This window comes from Engystomops pustulosus, chromosome 3 (assembly GCF_040894005.1).
Source record: "Engystomops pustulosus chromosome 3, aEngPut4.maternal, whole genome shotgun sequence".
NCBI classification, from domain to species: domain Eukaryota; kingdom Metazoa; phylum Chordata; class Amphibia; order Anura; family Leptodactylidae; genus Engystomops; species Engystomops pustulosus.
This window is the reverse complement of record NC_092413.1, coordinates 45,657,667-45,682,479: the sequence shown is the minus strand read 5'-3', so window position 1 is coordinate 45,682,479 and position 24,813 is coordinate 45,657,667. Positions and strand designations below refer to the sequence as shown.

Here is a 24,813-nt window from a genome sequence, read left to right as displayed (position 1 = left end):
AAAGATGCAGCTATCTATGTCTTTCTATCCTGTTCCTACTGCTATGCGATGTAGAGGCCATAATAACCTATGGGGGAAAGATGCAAAGTATTGCATCTATACCTGGCCCCGCCTGAGCGTACCCTCTGGGAGGGTGATGTATCCATTTGAGGACAATTATATAACTGGGGGAACACCGTGAACACCAGGAGCTGCTCCTCCTCCTCCATTGTAAGTGTACGTCACCTACATCCATTGTACCAAATACAGATTGTTGCTTTGCTTGGTTGTTGACCCCCTGATCTGCAAGAACCTGCAGGGAATCTTGTAACATGCTCTCGGAGTAGTTATCCGCTATCAACTTTTATTTACTTTTCCAAAATGGGAGCTTTGATGAAGTACTCCATAGGTGGTCACTAGACCATGTGTAGCTTTCTACTTCATACTGGATACAGAGCACTACAAGCGGCTGACAACAGAAGATTGGTGACGGCGTCTTGTGTGGGACAAGTGTTTTCCTGTTTTGAACACAAATAATTAAAGGGTTACAAAAACATTGACTAAAAAGGCAGCCAGAAATCACTCCATCATGATAAGTGGTCAGTCGCACTGTATAAAATAAGTGGTACCGTTTCCTGGATTCTTTATTAGTTGATACAAGGAAAAAATATTTCTCCAGGATGGAAAAAAAGTTGCTGCTCCATGGTAGTGAGGGATGCAAGTGATTTGGTTAAAATCCCAAACCTTTGTCAGGTACAAATGATAAAAGCACATACGTTTGTGACTGTTTACCATGGGTTTGGCTGTTTAGAACCTGTTTATCTTAATAGATAAACAGCCAAATGCATGATAAATGGTCAAAACGGATCTGTTTTTTAAGGGACTGAAAACAGGATGTGGCATCACCCTTACAAAGACCATGGGGCAGATTTATCAAGCGGTCAGAATATTTCTAGTTGCCGATGGCAACCAATCACAGCTCAGCTTTCATTTTACCAGTGCTCATGAATATTTTAAAAGGGAGCTGTGGTTGGTTGCCATGGGCAACTAGAAATATTCTGACTTTCAGACATCTTGATAAATCTGCCCCATTGTTTTTAATGGGGGATTTCACATTGACTTGTTTTTTTTTTCACCGATCCATTGTCTGTGGAAAAAATACAGATATCACCTGTGTGCCTTTTTTTTTTCCGCCTGCGGATCCATTGACTTCTGTAGAGGTCCGTGGTGCATGCTGCAATAATTTTCTCACTGTCTGCAGATCCGTGACATGTAAATGGACACATTGGAATCAATGGGTCTGTTATCCATCCAAAAAACCCAAAAAAAACGTATAGCATGTGGATCTTGGAAACGTCCATCTGAATGAGCCTCTATGTTTTCAAAGCAATGTTAAACAATCGGTTTTTTTTTAAATTTTGTGGAAGAGGAGTCAAAACGGAGACAAAATACAACAGATGCATAACAACAGCTCAGCCCGCACTCCAATGTGAAACTCCAATGTGAAAATGAGAATGACCTCGGTGCCTCTGCTGTGGGTGGCGGAGGAGCCTGGCAGGCGCGGTGTGATGACATCACGGCCCACACAAAGCCACGGAAGAGAAGAAACGAGAGGAGTGTTATTCCAGGAAAAGGGGAGTAGTACAATACAAGAAAGCGGGTATAAGGGTGATGCCATACATGGCGTTTTGAACCAGTTTTGAATCCATTTTTAAGCAAAAAGCATGTGTTTTGCTTAAAAACAGGCCAAAAACGGATTTGAAATGGTTTCAAAACGCCATGTGTGGCATCACCCTAAATATAGTATATATAGTAGAGTTATATTGGTGGGAGGCATTGTAAGGGAACATTTTCTAGTGTGGGGCCAGTAAGAAGGGGATATTACACTTTTTGGGCACACTAGAGGTGAGGCACACATTACAACTTTTATTTCTCTTGTCCCTAATGTTGGGCTGAATGCACTTGGCTAAAATCCACATGTGTAACACTACCTGGTGCTGTATAATCAAAACATTTAAGAGAATAGTTAATTTTTATTATGTGGAGGGGTTTCTCCTTACACAGTTACATGGCTCCTATAGACCGCCGTATAATTATGCATGTTTCGTGCTCCCTCTAGTGGTGGCGCTGTGTAATGACGCGCGCTCTCGCATCTCCCTATGTCCCTGTCATGCCAGGATGTCGTTATCACGTGATTATTTGCGCGCACCTGATTGGCACATGGGCCCGTCCCGGCTTCCTGTGCTGTGCAGTCATGGTGAGGTTAGGGCATGTGCTGAGGATCCACACTACAGAGGTCAGGCGCCTCGCATTCTGGCGCCCCACCAGCGGAGAGAACTGGCGCAGCCGTATGGCCCTGACGTACGCCCTCAGCGTGTGGAGCATGATCGGCTTCGTGGCCTTCATGGAGTGGACGAAGAAGGACACATTCCAGCGCCCCAAAGCAGGTGACTTTCCAGCGCATTCCCTTCACCAGGCGTATAGTAGATAGCGACACCTGGCGGCGGGAGGAGGGAGCGCACGGCAATCTCACAACTGGCCAAGATCTACCTTATACCTGCAGGTGTATATAGTCACAGTATAGACTGCTGCACATTATATTATACCTGCAGCTGTATATAGTCACAGTACTGCTGCACATTATATTATACCTGCCGGTTGTATATACTCACAGTACTGCTGGAGATTATATTATACCTGCAGCTGTATATAGTCACAGTGCACACTGCTGGAGATTATATTATACCTGCAGCTGTATATAGTCACAGTGCACACTGCTGGAGATTATATTATACCTGCAGCTGTATATAGTCACAGTGCACACTGCTGGAGATTATATTATACCTGCAGCTCTATATAGTCACAGTGCACACTGCTGGAGATAATATTATACCTGCAGCTCTATATAGTCACAGTGCACACTGCTGGAGATAATATTATACCTGCAGCTCTATATAGTCACAGCGCACACTGCTGGAGATTATATTATACCTGCAGGTGTATATACTCACAGTACTGCTGGAGATTATATTATACCTGCAGCTGTATATACTCACAGTACTGCTGGAGATTATATTATACCTGCAGCTGTATATACTCACAGTACTGCTGGAGATTATATTATACCTGCAGCTGTATATACTCACAGTACTGCTGGAGATTATATTATACCTGCAGCTGTATATACTCACAGTACAGACTGCTGGAGATTATATTATACCTGCAGCTGTATATAGTCACAGTGCACACTGCTGGAGATTATATTATACCTGCAGCTGTATATAGTCACAGCGCACACTGCTGGAGATTATATTATACCTGCAGCTCTATATAGTCATAGTGCACACTGCTGGAGATTATATTATACCTGCAGCTCTATATAGTCACAGCGCACACTGCTGGAGATTATATTATACCTGCAGCTCTATATAGTCACAGCGCACACTGCTGGAGATTATATTATACCTGCAGCTCTATATAGTCACAGCGCACACTGCTGGAGATTATATTATACCTGCAGCTCTATATAGTCACAGCGCACACTGCTGGAGATTATATTATACCTGCAGCTGTATATAGTCACAGTACAGACTGCTGGAGATTATATTATACCTGCAGCTGTATATAGTCACAGTACAGACTGCTGGAGATTATATTATACCTGCAGCTGTATATAGTCACAGTACAGACTGCTGGAGATTATATTATACCTGCAGCTGTATATAGTCACAGCGCACACTGCTGGAGATTATATTATACCTGCAGCTGTATATAGTCACAGTGCACACTGCTGGAGATTATATTATACCTGCAGCTGTATATAGTCACAGCGCACACTGCTGGAGATTATATTATACCTGCAGCTGTATATAGTCACAGCGCACACTGCTGGAGATTATATTATACCTGCAGCTGTATATAGTCACAGTACTGCTGGAGGTAATATTATACCTGCAGCTGTATATAGTCACAGTACACACTGCTGGAGCTGATATTATACCTGCAGCTGTATATAGTCACAGCGCACACTGCTGGAGATTATATAGAGCTGCAGGTATAAATAGTCACAGCGCACACTGCTGGAGATTATATACAGCTGCAGGTATAATATAGTCACAGTGCACACTGCTGGAGATTATATTATACCTGCAGCTGTATATAGTCACAGTACAGACTGCTGGAGATTATATTATACCTGCAGCTGTATATAGTCACAGCGCACACTGCTGGAGATTATATTATACCTGCAGCTCTATATAGTCACAGTACAGACTGCTGGAGATTATATTATACCTGCAGCTGTATATAGTCACAGTGCACACTGCTGGAGATTATATTATACCTGCAGCTCTATATAGTCACAGTGCACACTGCTGGAGATTATATTATACCTGCAGCTCTATATAGTCACAGCGCACACTGCTGGAGATTATATTATACCTGCAGCTGTATATAGTCACAGTGCACACTGCTGGAGATTATATTATACCTGCAGCTGTATATAGTCACAGTACAGACTGCTGGAGATTATATTATACCTGCAGCTGTATATAGTCACAGTGCACACTGCTGGAGATTATATTATACCTGCAGCTCTATATAGTCACAGCGCACACTGCTGGAGATTATATTATACCTGCAGCTGTATATAGTCACAGTACAGACTGCTGGAGATTATATTATACCTGCAGCTGTATATAGTCACAGTACACACTGCTGGAGATTATATTATACCTGCAGCTGTATATAGTCACAGCGCACACTGCTGGAGATTATATTATACCTGCAGCTCTATATAGTCACAGTGCACACTGCTGGAGATTATATTATACCTGCAGCTCTATATAGTCACAGTGCACACTGCTGGAGATTATATTATACCTGCAGCTGTATATAGTCACAGTACAGACTGCTGGAGATTATATTATACCTGCAGCTGTATATAGTCACAGTGCACACTGCTGGAGATTATATTATACCTGGAGCTCTATATAGTCACAGCGCACACTGCTGGAGATTATATTATACCTGCAGCTCTATATAGTCACAGTACAGACTGCTGGAGATTATATTATACCTGCAGCTGTATATAGTCACAGTGCAAACTGCTGGAGATTATATTATACCTGCAGCTCTATATAGTCACAGTGCACACTGCTGGAGATTATATTATACCTGCAGCTGTATATAGTCACAGTGCACACTGCTGGAGATTATATTATACCTGCAGCTCTATATAGTCACAGCGCACACTGCTGGAGATTATATTATACCTGCAGCTGTATATAGTCACAGTACAGACTGCTGGAGATTATATTATACCTGCAGCTGTATATAGTCACAGTGCACACTGCTGGAGATTATATTATACCTGCAGCTCTATATAGTCACAGCGCACACTGCTGGAGATTATATTATACCTGCAGCTGTATATAGTCACAGTACAGACTGCTGGAGATTATATTATACCTGCAGCTGTATATAGTCACAGTGCACACTGCTGGAGATTATATTATACCTGCAGCTGTATATAGTCACAGTGCACACTGCTGGAGATTATATTATACCTGCAGCTCTATATAGTCACAGTGCACACTGCTGGAGATTATATTATACCTGCAGCTGTATATAGTCACAGTGCACACTGCTGGAGATTATATTATACATGCAGCTGTATATAGTCACAGTACAGACTGCTGGAGATTATATTATACCTGCAGCTGTATATAGTCACAGTGCACACTGCTGGAGATTATATTATACCTGCAGCTCTATATAGTCACAGTGCACACTGCTGGAGATTATATTATACCTGCAGCTCTATATAGTCACAGTACAGACTGCTGGAGATTATATTATACCTGCAGCTGTATATAGTCACAGTGCAGACTGCTGGAGATTATATTATACCTGCAGCTGTATATAGTCACAGCGCACACTGCTGGAGATTATATTATACCTGCAGCTGTATATAGTCACAGTACAGACTGATGGAGATTATATTATACCTGCAGCTGTATATAGTCACAGCGCACACTGCTGGAGATTATATAGAGCTGCAGGTATAAATAGTCACAGCGCACACTGCTGGAGATTATATTATACCTGCAGCTCTATATAGTCACAGTGCACACTGCTGGAGATTATATTATACCTGCAGCTCTATATAGTCACAGTGCACACTGCTGGAGACTATATTATACCTGCAGCTGTATATAGTCACAGCGCACACTGCTGGAGATTATATAGAGCTGCAGGTATAAATAGTCACAGTGCACACTGCTGGAGATTATATACAGCTGCAGGTATAATATAGTCACAGTGCACACTGCTGGAGATTATATTATACCTGCAGCTCTATATAGTCACAGTGCACACTGCTGGAGATTATATTATACCTGCAGCTCTATATAGTCACAGCGCACACTGCTGGAGATTATATTATACCTGCAGCTCTATATAGTCACAGCGCACACTGCTGGAGATTATATTATACCTGCAGCTCTATATAGTCACAGCGCACACTGCTGGAGATTATATACAGCTGCAGGTATAATATAGTCACAGTGCACACTGCTGGAGATTATATTATACCTGCAGCTCTATATAGTCACAGTGCACACTGCTGGAGATTATATTATACCTGCAGCTCTATATAGTCACAGCGCACACTGCTGGAGATTATATTATACCTGCAGCTCTATATAGTCACAGCGCACACTGCTGGAGATTATATTATACCTGCAGCTCTATATAGTCACAGCGCACACTGCTGGAGATTATATTATACCTGCAGCTCTATATAGTCACAGTACAGACTGCTGGAGATTATATTATACCTGCAGCTCTATATAGTCACAGTACAGACTGCTGGAGATTATATTATACCTGCAGCTCTATATAGTCACAGTACAGACTGCTGGAGATTATATTATACCTGCAGCTGTATATAGTCACAGTGCACACTGCTGGTGATTATATTATACCTGCAGCTGTATATAGTCACAGTGCACACTGCTGGAGATTATATTATACCTGCAGCTGTATATAGTCACAGTGCACACTGCTGGAGATTATATTATACCTGCAGCTGTATATAGTCACAGTGCACACTGCTGGAGATTATATTATACCTGCAGCTGTATATAGTCACAGTACAGACTGCTGGAGATTATATTATACCTGCAGCTCTATATAGTCACAGCGCACACTGCTGGAGATTATATTAACCTGCAGCTGTATATAGTCACAGTACAGACTGCTGGAGATTATATTATACCTGCAGCTGTATATAGTCACAGTACACACTGCTGGAGATTATATTATACCTGCAGCTGTATATAGTCACAGCGCACACTGCTGGAGATTATATTATACCTGCAGCTCTATATAGTCACAGCGCACACTGCTGGAGATTATATACAGCTGCAGGTATAATATAGTCACAGTGCACACTGCTGGAGATTATATTATACCTGCAGCTCTATATAGTCACAGTACAGACTGCTGGAGATTATATTATACCTGCAGCTGTATATAGTCACAGTGCAGACTGCTGGAGATTATATTATACCTGCAGCTCTATATAGTCACAGCGCACACTGCTGGAGATTATATTATACCTGCAGCTGTATATAGTCACAGTACAGACTGCTGGAGATTATATTATACCTGCAGCTGTATATAGTCACAGTACACACTGCTGGAGATGATATTATACCTGCAGCTGTATATAGTCACAGCGCACACTGCTGGAGATTATATAGAGCTGCAGGTATAAATAGTCACAGCGCACACTGCTGGAGATTATATACAGCTGCAGGTATAATATAGTCACAGTGCACACTGCTGGAGATTATATTATACCTGCAGCTCTATATAGTCACAGTGCACACTGCTGGAGATTATATTATACCTGCAGCTCTATATAGTCACAGTGCACACTGCTGGAGACTATATTATACCTGCAGCTCTATATAGTCACAGCGCACACTGCTGGAGATTATATTATACCTGCAGCTGTATATAGTCACAGTACACACTGCTGGAGATTATATTATACCTGCAGCTGTATATAGTCACAGCGCACACTGCTGGAGATTATATAGAGCTGCAGGTATAAATAGTCACAGTGCACACTGCTGGAGATTATATACAGCTGCAGGTATAATATAGTCACAGTGCACACTGCTGGAGATTATATTATACCTGCAGCTCTATATAGTCACAGTGCACACTGCTGGAGATTATATTATACCTGCAGCTCTATATAGTCACAGCGCACACTGCTGGAGATTATATTATACCTGCAGCTCTATATAGTCACAGCGCACACTGCTGGAGATTATATACAGCTGCAGGTATAATATAGTCACAGTGCACACTGCTGGAGATTATATTATACCTGCAGCTCTATATAGTTACAGTGCACACTGCTGGAGATTATATTATACCTGCAGCTCTATATAGTCACAGTACAGTCACATAATTAGAAGGAACCAAGTACCTCAGTACCTCAATGAACTTTAGTTAAAGGGTTTGTACCAAGGCTATCTACAGGTTACAGGATAACAACCTGATCAGAGAGAAGAAGCTTCTCAGATAAAATGACTCTTTATCCTTTAGAAATCGTCCTGGTTTTTTAAAAGAAAGTTCTTATTTACTGACTGCAAGCAGAGATCTCATAGACTAGTTAATATAATACATTTACTATACAAAGAACATCAGTGAAGCTGAATGTTTGTCAAGTTAATCCAAATGTAGTGCTGTTATTATAACCCTATAATAACCTCTTCTTCCCCTTAACAGATGAGGAATTTCCTGTTATAGAAGATGATCCAGTTGAGAAAAGAAAGCAGAGGTTCGAAATTTCAACCTCCGTTAAGTATAGAGAAAACCAAGTACCTTTCAGCACCAAAATATACGAGTATTTTACATCAAGTAACAAGACGTCTGACAGTGGATCTTCAGAAAACTAATGGACTGAACATTTGTGTGATTAATACATTTATTTAATATAGTTCTCACCGTGTCTGATTATTTATTAAGTGCTATGCAAATTTTTGGAGTGAAACTTCACTGTGAAAAAAATGGAGACGGATTAGTAACCCCTTTGGCAAGTGGGTTGCGTTCAACATTGCTTTGCAAAGGCCACTGATATGCCTGGGATAAATAATCTGCAGAATAAAGGAGATTTATTTTCTATGTTGTGTGTATGGGTTTCTCATCAGTCCCATACACTACAATGCTACTGTATTATGCTGCGGGCAGAACCATAGGTAAGCCGCAAGATATTTGTTTTTCTTGTTTTGTTACTCAACATTCACTTTAATTATACGTTTTTCAAGACAATTTGGGGTGGGTTTGCGTTTTAAAGGTCACCAGGGACCTCATTTTCACAAAAGAAAGGTTACAGAAGCCCATTTACAGATGCAGTGCAAATATGCCTTTCTACTTCTCTAAGGATTGGCATTACAATTTAATTGTCTGTTATAACTTACCTTGCACCCTGACAGAATCCTCTGTGTAGTCCTAGGGTTTGGGCTTTGGTTTGGATGCATTTAAAAAAACAACATGTGACTTGACTGTGCTTTAGACTCCTCAGCTCTCAGCCCCCACCTTTGTGCTCCAATACAGCTCCTCCCTTTCCCACTGATGTCAGCTCACCAGGCTGTGACCTCTGTGAAGGAGTAGGAGGGAGGAGCTGTACAGGAGCACAAAGGTGGGGGCCAAGAGCCGAGGAGTCTGCAGCCAGACTCCTCAGCTCTGAAAAGGGGGGACTCCTTTATAATAATAATTATGATCATGACGATCATATCTTTCTCTATTCCTGGATAATATCTGGATGAATTGGTTATAAGAACCTTGGCGTTTACTTATTACATCCAGAATATCCATTTAATAATTGTTCATAAAGAATCAGATCGATTACCCCAGGTTACATGCAATTCTAGTCATGTACAATGCTCCGAAATGTAGGTGACAGACATTTTGCATGTGCACGGTCATCTGTGAACTATTTTACACTATTACAAATTACTACAAAAATAAAATGCCATTTTTATGCCAAAACTACCTTATACAGCGCTGCATATAGAGGTCAGAGGGGTTATCCATGAACACTTTACCCCAAGTACAGAAATACATAAAGTAAAATATTGGAATATTGTTAAGCCATAAAGAAAGATATAAACTGTTATATTTTACCCTCTTATCACAGCTTATCAGTCATTCCGTATCTCTTCTCTGTAACTGTACAGTAGGTGGGCAGCGCTGCCGTACCACATGGCCCTGTCTCTTGCCTGCTTTACTTCCAGTACTGATCCCTCTCCAGAATCTGTCAGCATCCGTCTCACAAATTGGCTATAATCTTAATATTCATAATCGATTGAAGGGGACACAAATAACATTTCTGAGTATTAAATTTTAGGTAGTGAAAAATAAATTGTCCCAGCAATGATAAACAACCAAAGATTTAAAAGGGAACCTGTCATCAGCAATTGATCTATGAAACCATTGATAGTATGTTGTCAGGCAGCGTAACGCCTTCTAGTTTTTGTTTCTTTCAAGGCACAGTGGTGGTATCAACCACAAAAATCAATTTAGTAGTTTATGTAAATTACATCTTTAACCCCTTAACAACCAGGCCCTTTTCCGTTTTTGCGGTTTCATTTTTCAATCCCCCACCTTCAAAAATCCTCTTTTAAAAAAAACTTGTTAAGATCTGTATGAAGGATTGTTTTGTAAGAAATTGCACTTCTTAGTGACAGTATTTAATATTCCATGCCTCATACTTGGAAGCGGGAGAAAAATTGGTGTGAAAGTGGTGAAAGAATGCGATTGCTTTATTTTCTTGTGGGCTTTGATTTTACAGCTTTCACTGTGCATCCCAAATGACAGGTCTAACTTATTCTTTGGGTCAGTACGATCAAGGGCATAACACATTTGTACAGGTTTTATGTTTTCATATATTTACAAAAGTTAAAACTTCTTGCACAAAAAAAAAAATTCTTAATTTTGCCATCTTCGGAGCTGTGGGTGATGTAATTTTTTGCAAAATCATTTTGATCACTTTTTATTACATTTTTTATATTTGGCAAAATGGTGAAAAAGTGGACGCAATTGTGACTTTGGACGCTATTTTCCATTAAACTGGGGGGGGGGGTTAAATGGCAAGAATAACTGTTATCATATTTTGATTTATCGGACATTTTGGGACGCAGCGCTTCCTAACATGTTTATGATTTTTACTGTTTATATTGTTTCTAGGGAAAGGAGGGTGATTAGAATTTTTAGGTGTTCAGTTATTTTTTTTCCTTAAATCAGTATCTTACTGCTCCCTGTTCAACAACTTTCAATCATATTGGTCTCCTGAGGACAGCAACACAGCAGAAAGATGGAAAATTTTCATCATTTTAGCTTCTTTCCAGTTTCCCTCTGGGGCCAGCAGGAGGTCCTCCAAAAATATTTCGACCCTGTCTAATTCTCCCTTTTCCTACAGTCCCAAGTAGCAAAGTAAGTATCAAAATATGACTGAAAGCTTCATCTTTTAAGTTGCTTGGTACTGCAGGAAGATTCTTTTGAGTCCTGTCTGGTGTGCTGGGGTGATGGCCCGGGTGCCCACAGAAAGGGCTCTGAGTGGCGCCTATGGCGCCCGTGCCATAGGTTCGCCACCACTGCCCTAGGTTATCTGATTCTACCATATACTGCAGCTGTACAGTGAGTTGTACTCTGAATGTCTTCTCCTCTGAGATTGACATTGTGCACTGGATGTCAGGAGATCTGGTTAGTGATGTCTCTTGATGTAGGGCCATCAATTACAGAGTGTGCATGAATTGCCAGACTGAACTGAGCTCTGCATATCAGTTCAGGCCAGTAGTTTGTTCTCGCAAATCTTGCACATGTCCACAAGTGAGTTTGTCAGAACAAACTTACTCAAGGCCAACTGAAAATCAGCCTTTGGGTACATTCACACAGTGGAATTCCCCCTTCCCTCTTCGTAGAGAAAAGAGGCGCATGGCCACACACACGGGGAAAGATAGAGCATGCCCCCCCCGGACGGCCTTGTGAATGAGGCCTATGGGGGACATTTATCAGGGCTTGTAAGCCAAGACTATTTCCCCCTTTATGCCTCCTCCTTGCTAAGTGGGCATGGCAGGATGTCTATTGTTTTACGTTATGTTTCTGCTTATTGTTTGACTATAAGTGGACAAGGCAGGGGGTGCACTCGTAGGCTGAGGGGGTGTTCCTGCCACACGCCTGCACCGTAGTTATGGCCCACACTCGTCCAGGTCAGAATGTGCATATTTTATTTTGCAAATCTACTCCAGCACAGCGCAACCGCCTTAAAAATGAGGCCGAAACCTGCTAATATATTTAGAGGGATAGGAATGATAAAGGTTTTACCTCACAGTGCTGAAAATATATCCATATTTTTCTCCTCTATATGTGAATGGTGTTTTCTACTCTTGTCGAGTTCTTTCAAGCCAAATGCACATGGTCTGGAATATGCACAGAATTTATAGCAAAAATATATAGCATCATGCATTGCCGACTGCGTAAAATATCTTCTATAGCAATACAATAATGCAAAATAAACCTTCAACAGAAAGCAGCTAATTTTGGATGCTTTCTGCCGCGGTGGAAATGTTGTGCTATTACTGATGTGTATATCTCATCGATATTCCATTGGCATCAAGTTTATGCAAAAAAACTTGACTGTATAAACATAAACTGCTGGATAATGCATTTTTTGTGTCTGGTCTAAGCAGGGCTGGTACGGGACTGTAGGAGATAGATGATAGGTAAATTGATGATATAGATTTATAGATGCATAAATATAAAGTTGATTATATATAGATACATTAGAAAATTGATTGATAGACAAAAAGCTAGATGGATAAATGGTTAGACCGATATATAGGATATAGACAAATGACCAATCTAAATGATGAATCTATATGTTGAATTCTGTAAGAACCCAAGGTTTTCTGTTCATTCTACATTACACAATTCCATTTTCTTGTATTGTTAGCTCAGGGGGATAGATAACAACAGCCCTTGAACTATTTGCTCCCATTTATTGTGTACGATTTCCTTCCTCAGCAAAGTACAACTTCCAACACAAACTAAACAAAGTCAAAGTACAGCAGACATATAATCAGTATAGAGGCAAACATAGTGTAATTGTTATAACATCAGGTAGGTTCTGATCACTTTCCATGAAGTGACACCTACTGACTTGCTGAATTATCTGATGACTGGTTATCCAGCCACTGATAAATACATTAACCCTTATGTCAAAAATCCAGGTTCAATTGATATTTTATTAAAGTATTGAAGGCATAACATAGGATCAGTAGGGGTCCATGAGACAACCACCAAAAATTCCAGAAACAAGTGGCTGCTGGACTGTGTGAAGACCTGGCAGCAGTTCAAAGCAGTAGTAGTTTTCTTTTGGTGGCAATGACTATTCTCAGCTGAAACAAATGGCCTCTAGAACAGAGGTTATTTGTTGTAAAAGCCATTTGATGGTCTATTTTTAGACCTTAACATGACAAAAGGGGCTTTAAAGAGTCTCTCCATTTGTTCACTTGACATATTTTGTTTTACCAGTGGAGTAACCCAACCCAGAATCTGAAGCACAATAAATTATTAAATGCAACAAAGCTGTGAATTTGTGCATGTGGTAACTCACTGAAGTTTGTGCTCTACTTTGTGAACATTCACACACTAATATGGATATCAGATCGCACTATAGAAAACTACAGTACATTGAATACATTGAAATCAAATGGAGTTGGATTTCGTTGCAGAATTGAAATTATATTGAGTATCATTTGTGGGGGGTTTAACAAATGATAAAATATCACAATAAAACAAATGACATTTCTAGGATGGGAACCTCCCAATAACCAGACTGTGCTTGCAGCCTTGAATGTGTTACTAATCCACAGTAAATCCCTGAAATCTACAAACCATTTATAGGCCGCACACATGTAGTCGAAATCATAAATGTCTTTATCAAAAAATCCAAGACCACAAAAACCAAGTATAATTTGATAAGCTGTCGCTGCTGTTGTCTCCGGCTCAGTTGGGAAGCCCATGCAGAAGGAAAAGGTAGTCGGTGCAAGGTAAGTGTCTTAAAAACCCTTTAACATAAAAGCCTAGTATCACTGTATTAACACAGAAACATATTATAGTGTAGGTATAAAATGCATAAAAACCAACCAACACATCCTATAATGCTAATAAAGGCAATGTCGTTTCTCTGATATAAGGTGAAAAACAATAATAAAAGGAATTGGTTCTAGACCCATGTATAAAGTAGGATGACATTTGACCCCTCAGCACATCCAATACAAAATCTGCACTTATTCCATTGAATTGGAATTCAAATTGCTGCAGAATTCTGTATTTACACGGTGAAATCCAAAAATATAACAGGATTTGTCCAACACTGCTGCATGTCAATCCTTCCTTATACAAGCTTAATTTTTTTATCCATATTTTGTTCCCCAAACCTTTGGAAACGGATAAGGAATTTTTCTATGTGATGCTCATTATACTGGAGAAGTGTCACTTCTGGATCTGCAGAAAACTTGTATGGAGCAATTTCAAATAGATTTTGCTGTAAGCAGGAGGGAAGTGGTTAATCTCTCGCCCCTCCCCAGTGGTTATAAGGGTAAGGCCAGTCACCTTCTGTCTCAGTAATCTCTGAACATACTGGATGGCTATGGCTCCTGTGTCTCTGTTACTCCTCAGCCTGATTCCTTTATTTGGGACTGCTGTACTGGCTGAAGAAAACCGCATTAATGGGTTACCTCCATTCTGTGGCAACTACGAGTGTCCTACATACCAAGTGTTGAAAAGATACAACGTAAGTTATGTTACTATTTTCCATGTGATATTGCTTCATCACCAGCGCCTCTTACATTCTCATGGCACATAACAGCTCAGCTCAATGGGTCCAACCATTAATAATCACATGTTATAGCCTAAAGAGCACTTTGATATTCTATCCTATATTATGTATCTGTAACAGAAAGGAATTGTATTTTACTAACTGTTTACTATCTTTACTTTTTGTTAAAACTCAGAAAAAACGATGAAAATAGATGAGGTCTATTGTTAGCTTTCAAAGCACATGACTGTTTTCTATCTCCGTTTATAAGTTCCTTCTTCTTTTGTGCTAACTTTAAAGGGAACCTTTCATCAGAAATGGGCCTAATAAACTATTACCAGTATGCTATTTGGCAGCTTTACATCCTCCATATCATGTTTATTTCACGGCCCAGCATGGGTCCACCATCCATAAAATCAACTGTGAAGTGAGATGTAAATTGGCTGTATAAGGTCCAGGAGGTGGAGAGTTTAACACTGAAGTCAAGCTCTCCTCACCTCCTGTGCTTGACATCGTGCACTGGATTCTGGAGATCGGGAGTGCAGGATCACTAAGGCTGGTGCAGGATCATCAATTACAGGGGCTTTCTGAGACAGAGAGGGCTTGATTTAAGTGTAAAACTCTCCCCCTCCATGACTTAATGCAACCGATTCACATCTTACTTTAAAGTTGATTTTAAGGATTTTGCCATCACACTGGACCATGAAATAAATATCATCTAGATTTTACCAGAATGTTGTCAAGCAGCTGAACACATTCTAGATTCTAGAATGTGTTCAGCTGTTTGACAATATGCTGGTAGTGGTTAATTAGGTCAATTTCTACTGACAGGTTCGCTTTAAAGGGAATCTGTCATCAGAAATTAACCTCTACCAAAATTTTGTCCATCGCCCAGTGGCATCATCCACAAAATCAACTTTGAAGTGTTATGTAAATTGGTTGTATAAAGTCAAGGATGCGTAAAGTTTAGCACTGAAGTCAAGCTCGCCCTATCGCAGCCATCTGCACTTTTATTGACAGGCTACAGGAAAGCTGTTTAGTGATGAACCTGGACATAAGAGCATCAAATATAGTAAACGGGGCAATGTTAGGTGGGGAGAACTTGACTTCAGCGCCTCCTTGACTTTACATCTTGCTTCAAAGTTAATTTTCTGGTTAAGGCCTCCACATTGGGCCGAGAAATCAATGTGATCTGTATGGTGCTAGTGGTTCCTTTAAGTGGGCTCATATGGCATTAATTGATTTCAATGGGAGACAACTTGATGGGAGGGTTTGGCATTTCTGAGGCACAAAGTAAAATTTAACTCTGGGGGTGTACCTAATGGATGACTCCTCTCTAAATAGCAGAGCAGCCACTCTATTGTTTCCTACATTCCCATCATTTTAAAGGAAATCTACCATCAAATTTAACCAGGGACACTTACTCATAGATCCAGGCACTGGGACTGTGGTAATCTTCTTATATTTGTTATCCATGACCTCCTTTTCCCCCCTAAATAAACTTTTAAATTATGCTAAAGACAATGAAGGGCTACTCGGGTGATTCCAAGAGCCCCTGTGTGCTGCAGATTCACAGGCTATTAGACTGCCTTACCCTGCCCCTTTGCTTCAGTCCTGCCCTTCCCCCTCCCTCTGCCTGATGTTATCTCACTGCTTTATCATGCTTGATTTTGGTAGATTTCCTTTAAGTGGGATACTGTTAGCAGTTTTGACACCTGACACTTCACTAGATTGGGAAAGCAAATCTATGATGCTCTGAAGTGTATATGTGAGTTGGCATCCCACTTTTGCTTTATAGGTACAGAAACTCTTTGTTTCATTGCAACCAATTGTTAATATTAAAAAGTTTTGAATGTACACTCTGAACCCCACCTTGTTGGAAAAAAAACCTGAAATGTACATATTAATTTATTATTTAGAAAAACTGAAATATCACATGAGCATAAGTATTCAGACCCTGTGCTGTGACACTCACACATGCTGTCCATTTTTTTCTGATCCTCCTTGAGGTGGTTCTACTCCTTCATTAAAGTCCAGCTGTGTTTAATTAAACTGATTGGACTTGATTAAGAAAGGCACACACCTGTCTATATAAGACCCTATAGCTCACAGTGCATGTCAGAGCACATGAAAATCATGAGGTCCAGGCACAGATCTGGCCAAAGTTACAAAAGAATTCCTGCTCTCATATATAAACGGGCCCCTGGGCCCCCACTACCCAGTGGTGGATTTTACTGTGTGCGATTTGGTCGATCGCACAGCCGCCCGAATTGGCCATTGGATGGCATCACCTCCCTGTATCTTCTGAACAGGCTGTTAAAACAGCATCTGGTGCAGAGAATTTGGCAGTAGCCGGAAAAATGCCCAGATACCAGTGTGTGGGGTTATCTATGGCAGAGTGAACGATACGCTCCCTGCTCTGCATATGTATAGATGCCACATCAGTTGTGAATATATGATATGTGCAAATAATTGCCACATGGGCCCAATCTCTAAGATCTAAGTGGGTCCCTAATATATTGCATATAAGGAAAGTAATGAATCTCATGATTTATAGTGGTTTGTTGCAGGGGTTCTTTATGATATCAAGTAGCCCATATGTTTGTTTCTACAAAAGGGTCGTCGTGGCATTTTTTTTTTTTAATGAAGAACTCCTAAGGCAGTGGTAGCACTTTAAAAATAGATTAAAAAAAAAAAAAGTTTCTTGCTTCTGGTCTTGTTGAAGCAAAAGAGATGATATCATGTATATTGTACATATGATGACAATAGTGATAATACTTGGCATAAGTTGTGAACGCAAGGCCAGGTTTTGGCTCAGGCAACAAGTCCAACATTAGTCGAGAGCTACACTGAAACCTTCCAGACTCCGTTCTTTCATCATTAACATTTAGGGGGAGATTTATCGTAAGTTTCTTAGAGCAAAACTGTTCTTGTTGCCAATGTTCAGCTTTCATTTTCCCACAGCTGTTTATAAAATTAAAACTGAGCTCTGATTTCCATGGGCAACTAGAACAGTTTAACCTCAGAAACTTCATGATAAATCTCCCCATTAGACTCTAAACATTTGGTCGCAGAAGATCTGACAGCTGGGTCACTGTGTACATGATCAGGAAGAACATTTGACAGAAAGTACTAAAACCATAGGGTCATCCTGTCAGCCATGCCACTACTCTATTGATTGCTATGAGATTTCTGACGGGGCTTTGAGGTCAAGTTGATGGCGGAGGTCTGCAATACAGAGCATAAGGGGACCAGTGGTCCTAAGGATAGGGATACATGTCCATTATGATAAAACCTTGAATGTATTTTATTCTTTTATTCTATTTTTAAACAAGTGCTTCCAACTTATGTTTTTTTAGCTTGTAATGGAAAACCTGTTTCATATTAAAATCAATAAAGGATCATAGGCTTTGTATCTATGTATTGTGCAGGCTGTGGTTGTTTACGCTGCCTAACAACCGACTGACTTCCTGTCTGACAGCTATTCTGCTCTAAATAAGAGTGGTCACATGCTATCTGCCATAACAACGTATTGGGAGATGGCAACCAAATTGCAGTCAAGGAGAAACAGTTAATACAACAAGGTGATGTCAAAGTACAGGGACAATACACACAGTGATGTCCCAATACAGAGATAATACACACAGTGATGTCACAGTACAAGGATAATACACACAAAGCAGTGTCTCAGTACAGGGAATACACACATAATGAAGTGTACGGACAATACACACTATGATGTCACAGTACAGGGATAATCCGCACATTGATGTAACACTACAAGGATAATACACACAGTGATGTCATAATACAGGGTTAATACACACAGTGATGCCACAGTATAGGGATAATACACACAGTGATGTCACGGTATAGGGATAATAAACACAGTGATGGCACAATACAGGGATAATACACACAGTGATGTCACACTACAAGGATAATACACACAGTGATGTCATAATACAGGGTAAATACACACAGTGATGTCACAGTATAGGGATAATACACACAGTGATGTCACAGTATAGGGATAATAAACACAGTGGCACAATAAAGGGGTAATACACACAGTGATGGCCCACTACAAGGATAATACACACAAAGTAGTGTCTCAGTACAGGGAATACACACACACACAATGAAGTGTACGGACAATACACACTATGATGTCACAGTACAGGGATAATCCGCACATTGATGTAACACTACAAGGATAATACACACAGTGATGTCATAATACAGGGTTAATACACACAGTGATGTCACAGTATAGGGATAATACACACAGTGATGTCACGGTATAGGGATAATAAACACAGTGATGGCACAATAAAGGGATAATACATACAGTGATGTCATAGTACCGAGATAATACACAAAGTTCTCTCATAGTGCATAAGTAATAGAAACAGTGATGTCACAATAGAGGGATAATTCACACATGATGTCACAGTACAGAAATAATATACTAAATAATATAATATACACCTGTCATGTCACAGAACCCAAATACTGAGAAATTTGATGTCACAGGGACAATACACTCAGTGATGTCAACAATGATAGAATAGTGGAATTATACTAATAATCACAGCTAATTTCACTCCGAAAGGGATAATGCACATAATGACATAAAAGCACAGGAATAATTTAAAGCTATATAAACAAATACTGCAGTGAAGGGATAATTGATGCACACACCATCATAGTAAAATTTTGTATTACTACGGTAATTATGGATGGAACCTATGGTATTTGTTGAAATGGGCCTCTTAGTTGTTGGGTCACATAGCAGCTGCTATGCCCACTACGCTAGCTGTTATGCCCATGTATACAGGGCTGTATCATTCTAAATCATGTCAAATCAGCTGAATTTACCACTCCGATCTAGGGGTAAAACTAACTCAAAGATGATCAAAAATTTGCAAACTTTCCTAAAACTCAGATTTTATGTTCTTATCATGGGCTATTAAGTGTGGCGGTCTTCCGATCTTTTCCACTGATGGCTTGGCCAGGCGTGACTCAAAGGAAGTGACGTGTTGGGCAAGCAGTCAGTGCCGAAGACCTAGAGACGACCCTGATGCTGGGACTGGAGCAGAATATGTACACATCCTGTTTTTTTTCCCGTCAGTTATACTCCAGCCCCCATGTTTATTTTCTAGGCTGGAAAACTCTTAATTAAAAAACTCTAGAATTTTAATCCAGTTCATTGCCTGTTTTGGCTTGGTATTTCCAGATTAGTAAATATATCCAGGTAAGAATTTGGAACAAAATTAATTTAGCCTTATCACGTAAGATAGTAAGATAAATTATTGCTTAAAACATTTGTAGATTACTGTAGATCTTATTAAGGTTTTGTTTTTCGAAGTTTTGTTCTTTATCCTTTATTTGATTGCATTCATTTTGAATTATTATGGGCTAACAAATACTTACATTCAAGTTTCACGGTCATATTTTCTAGACATTTGAGCTCAGAAGATATGATGGCGCCAACTGGGTGACAACACAACTGGAAGCCGACATGTTTGGTCTTGGAATAATGAAAAGCTTCAAACGTCTCTTTAATTATATTAGCGGAGAAAATGTAGCAGGTATGTTGTGTATTTTTACTTCTTGACTGAGCTTGTAAAAACACAACCCTTTAAACCAGACACACAAAGATCAATTTTTAAAATTTTGGTTCAAAGCAAGGAACCTTTTAGCTTCTGCATTCCTGTCCTGTCCTGAGAAAGGCATGTGGTAGTTTTACAATGACGCCGAAAAAGACAAACATCCAATCAGGCATTGTAAACTTATGTTAGAAAATCTAAAAATGCGTAAGTGGCTTAGCCCCTAGGCACCTATTGGTTAGCTTAGTTTGAGGCAAGATTGAAAGAAAACATTTAATTTTTTTATTTTATGCCATAAATCTTTTAACTAAGCAGTATCCCTTTAAGCTTAGTCCTACCCCCATCATTTGAAATAAACGCTACACTTTTTTGCCAGTGGAGATTACAATGCAAAGAATCCCATCCCTGGAGTGTAGTCATTCATTCTAATTGGGCACCTGGCTCTGACTTTGCACTGAGGACTGTCAGCATGAAGTTACGCCACTAATAGGCCCTTCCTTTACACCCTTCTACCTATGATTGATACATCAACTGCAAGTTTTAGAAAAATTCCACAATAAGTTGACTTCTGATGTCTTTTTCAGGAGGCTGTTTGCTATCTGAGGAGGTCCTTTATTTTAAGTGTCCACATGTGTCAGGGCCAGTAGTGCAGCTCCTTGCCATAGGCCAGCACTAGTACTAACATTATGTGCCCTTAAATGAAGGAATGAACAACCATGCAGTAAATGTAAACTCAACACAGATGCTGACTTAATAACCCAAACCGACATAAGCCTCACAAATCTCCTCTAATGCGGCTTAGAAACCACATTAATATATATTAATGCTTTATTGTGACTGCAAAGAAATGGGATATGTGCTAACTATATGTAGCAATTGAGACCTAGGTGTGATTCTAGATTTTCTTGTTTAATACAGAAGAGATCTCTGACAAATAACATTTTTGGAAATATTTACATTTGATAAAAATGCAATTTAGAAGATAAATGTATAGAAAAATATATACTTTGCATATAGCTAAATCTAGAGTTAATATCTGTAAGGATTAAAAGTGGAAAAATTGATTTGATAAGTGGAATTATTAACACATCCATCCTATTGTTTAAACCCTGCCCAATAAGTGCCGTAAAATAATCTACTTGCCATATCTCTGTTTATATGATTATATGTATTTCACAGCGATCACAGGGGCTTGTGCACACTGCTGCAGGGGCTTGTGATTGGCTGGGCTGATCATGTGATGCTTATTATCATAAATAAATGCAGTTTATGTCTCCCCGACTACATCAAAAGATAATTCTAAAGATAAAAAAAACTTACAATTTTTTGACTGATGTAACAGTAGTCTAAAGTGATATGTCTGGCAGCCTTTTTCTGTAGCAGGAGGAGCTGGTACCTGTCAATCACAGATTAGGACCACCCATAGATCTCCTAAGCATAAAATAAGAGATATATAAATCTATACAGCAGGGGTTCACAACCTTTACCGCTCTGAGGGTCCGAATTGTTATATTGCTCACCTTCAATAGGCCACACTAGTAACCACCTGAAAACCACAGAATGGCACAAATGCTGCATTTTTACAAAAACCAATATAGACCCAAGTGCAGACTACAAATACAGTGGTCAAACCAGACAATAATAATACAGGAGACCCCCCATAGTAGATTATAATAGTGGGGAACCCTGGATCTTACGTATAAGAGGAGATTAATAATACTGGATAACCCCAGAGCATTAACCTAATAGTGGAGACCTTCAATGCTTACTCAAACACAGTACTGCAGCTGCTTAGGGTCCTGAAACTGGTTGTACTTGCCGGCGTTGGGACCCCCGGACAGTGCAGCACCCTGAGTGGTGAATACATAAGAGCTGACATGTACTCACCACTCAGGTCCCCTCTTGCTCCAGGCGATGCACTGCCTTGGGTTCTTATGCCCCACGTCCGTAGCCAGAGCACAGCAGAAGATACTGGGAGAGGTGTATACTACTCACCGCTTCCCAGCGTCCTGCAGGCAGCAGCGTGAAGATCGCAACCCAAGGCTCGGCAGGCCACGGGTTGTGCAACCCTGCTATACAGACACAGAGTAGTATGAGTGGGGGGTTAATTATATTACATAAGATTAATAGTTTTTACCCTCTGTTTCTTTAGGTATCTCTATCAAAATGAGTGTTCCTGTTCGTGCCATTGTCCCACTGCATGACCCATCTATTAATGCCACAATGTCTTTCTTTGTGCCAACTTCTGTTGGGAATCCCCCGGCACCCAAGGACCCCTCTTTGCATTTGGAAAACTATCCTCCAGCATCTTACTATGTCAGGTAACAGCAATCAAATAAAACTGCTTGGTTTGTGGGACAGTTATATAAAAATAAAATCCCTTCTAAAATATGATTTTTTTGCAGTCATTTCAATAAAATGATTCTAAAATTCTGTTCCCCATTTATTCTACAAAAAGTTTATAACTTTAAAGTTGTTATACAGCCAAAAATATTTTCAGGATTCACTTGAGTGACCTTCATATGTGGTAGACACCGTTGAGCATCTTTCTGTCTGACAGATCTTTTAAAGCCAAGTTTCTATGTTGAAGTTAGTCGGACCATGCGCCGCATTTATCATGCAATGTCCTACATAAATGTGTTGCATGTTCTATGTTTAAGGTGCACCAAAAAAAGTTGGTGCACTCTATCAGGGGGCGCCATATTTATGAAGAACAGGCTCCACAATTCATGAATCTGGACACTACACAGTTCACACTGGGGCTCATTTACTAAGGGTCGTGAATCACACTTTTGTCAGACTGTTTGAGGGACCCAGGCTCCATAGGTGTTAATGGAGTCTGGAGCCCCTCAGGCTCATTCGCATACAGTCCTTAAAGGAAACCTACCACTTCGCATAGGGCTTCTAAGCAGCAAATGCCGTGCACCAGCTCAGGGTGACATGGTGCTGGCGCTTATCTTCGTTATGTTCTTAAACGGTTTTAAAGCATTTAATCACTTTATTAATCTTTATATCCAAAGTAGTTTCCCCGCACTGTGGTCCCCGCTTGGCGCACCATGCACGCGACCACTTCCTATTCAGGCGCATGCACGGTCGTGCGCATGGTGCGCCGAGCGCGGACCACGGTGCGGGGAAGCTACTTTGGATATAAAGATTAAAAAAATTGGTTTAATGCTTTAAAACCGTTAAAGAACATAACGAAGATAAGCGCCAGCACCAGCTCACCCTGAGCTGGTGCACGGCATTTGCTGCTTAGAAGCCCTATCCGAAGTGGTAGGTTTCCTTTAATGCTGGTGGTAGATGTCCTTTAAGTACTTGCAGAAGTGGTGTTCACTTTCTCAGTCATGCTAATGCGAAAAATCATTTACCTAGATGCCCGATCTTCTGTCTAGCACCGTCAGCAGATACAGTAAATTCCCTTCAATGATTTTTTACATAAGAGCCCCTTTCTTTTTGTACTTGTAACATGTGTTATGTAATTAATGAGGTCTTTGCTCGTCTTTTACAGGTCATTTGGTGGGTACGCCCTGAAGTCTGACTATGAGAAGCAAGCCAAAGCTCTATTGGAGGAGCTGGACGCCCTGGGTCTTGCTTATGATGGGAATTTCGGAATAGCAGCCGGCTACAATGACCCTCTGACATTCTTTAAACGTCACAATGAAGTCTGGTTCAGATCACTAAACTAGTGAACACGAAATGAAGTCATTTTATGTAATAACTATAGTTCAGCACTTTGTGGGTACTTATTTGTAGTTTTCTTTTTCAATACCCGGAATATATTGTTACCCCCCCCCTTTTTTTTTTAACACAAAAGATGTTCTGGCTCGACGCATCAGTTTGGCCACAATTAAAAAGAGGCTTCAAATTGTCCTTTTTTCTCCTTTTGAGGTATTTTAATTTTTAGCTAAAACGTGTTGCCATCACTGCACCGTATCACACACTGGGGCTCACTTACTAAGGGTCCGCGGGTTTCCTGATGATTTCCGGTTTGCGCTGCATTTAACAGGGAATTTTAGCGCATGCGATCAGATTTTGGCGCATCGGCACTGGCTTGCACGCAACACAAACCGCAGGGCGGGCCATCGGACAACCCGAAGGATTCGGACTACGCACAGGATTTAACATTTCGAATTGTGTCACAAGACACGCACTTACAAGCACCGGAAAGAAGAAGGTGAACTCCGGCGGACTTCGGTGGAGAAGCGCACGAGCTTCGTGAATTGCGCCAGACTTCATCTTCGTCGGACCGTTGGAATCGGGGATCGCGACAGGACCAGGTAAGTAAATTTTCCCCACTGTATTTCTTCTGAGTACATTGCA

General features: G+C 40.4%; 2 protein-coding genes across 2 annotated transcripts; both read left to right on the top strand.

The window, feature by feature from the left end:
* Positions 1 to 2,184: 2,184 nt before the first annotated feature.
* On the top strand, positions 2,185 to 9,181 carry SMIM26 (small integral membrane protein 26). The gene is made up of 2 exons (XM_072140643.1): positions 2,185 to 2,426; positions 8,788 to 9,181. Exons 1-2 carry the CDS (start codon positions 2,234 to 2,236, stop codon positions 8,955 to 8,957), a joined length of 363 nt encoding a protein of 120 aa, XP_071996744.1. The 5' UTR covers positions 2,185 to 2,233; the 3' UTR covers positions 8,958 to 9,181.
* A 5,490-nt stretch (positions 9,182 to 14,671) lies between these two features.
* On the top strand, positions 14,672 to 24,363 carry LOC140121273 (heme-binding protein 1-like). Its single transcript, XM_072140641.1, has 4 exons — positions 14,672 to 14,857; positions 20,346 to 20,475; positions 22,646 to 22,814; positions 24,002 to 24,363. The coding sequence occupies exons 1-4, from the start codon at positions 14,708 to 14,710 to the stop codon at positions 24,177 to 24,179; spliced, it is 627 nt and encodes a 208-aa protein (XP_071996742.1). The 5' UTR covers positions 14,672 to 14,707; the 3' UTR covers positions 24,180 to 24,363.
* The last annotated feature ends 450 nt before the right edge of the window (positions 24,364 to 24,813 follow it).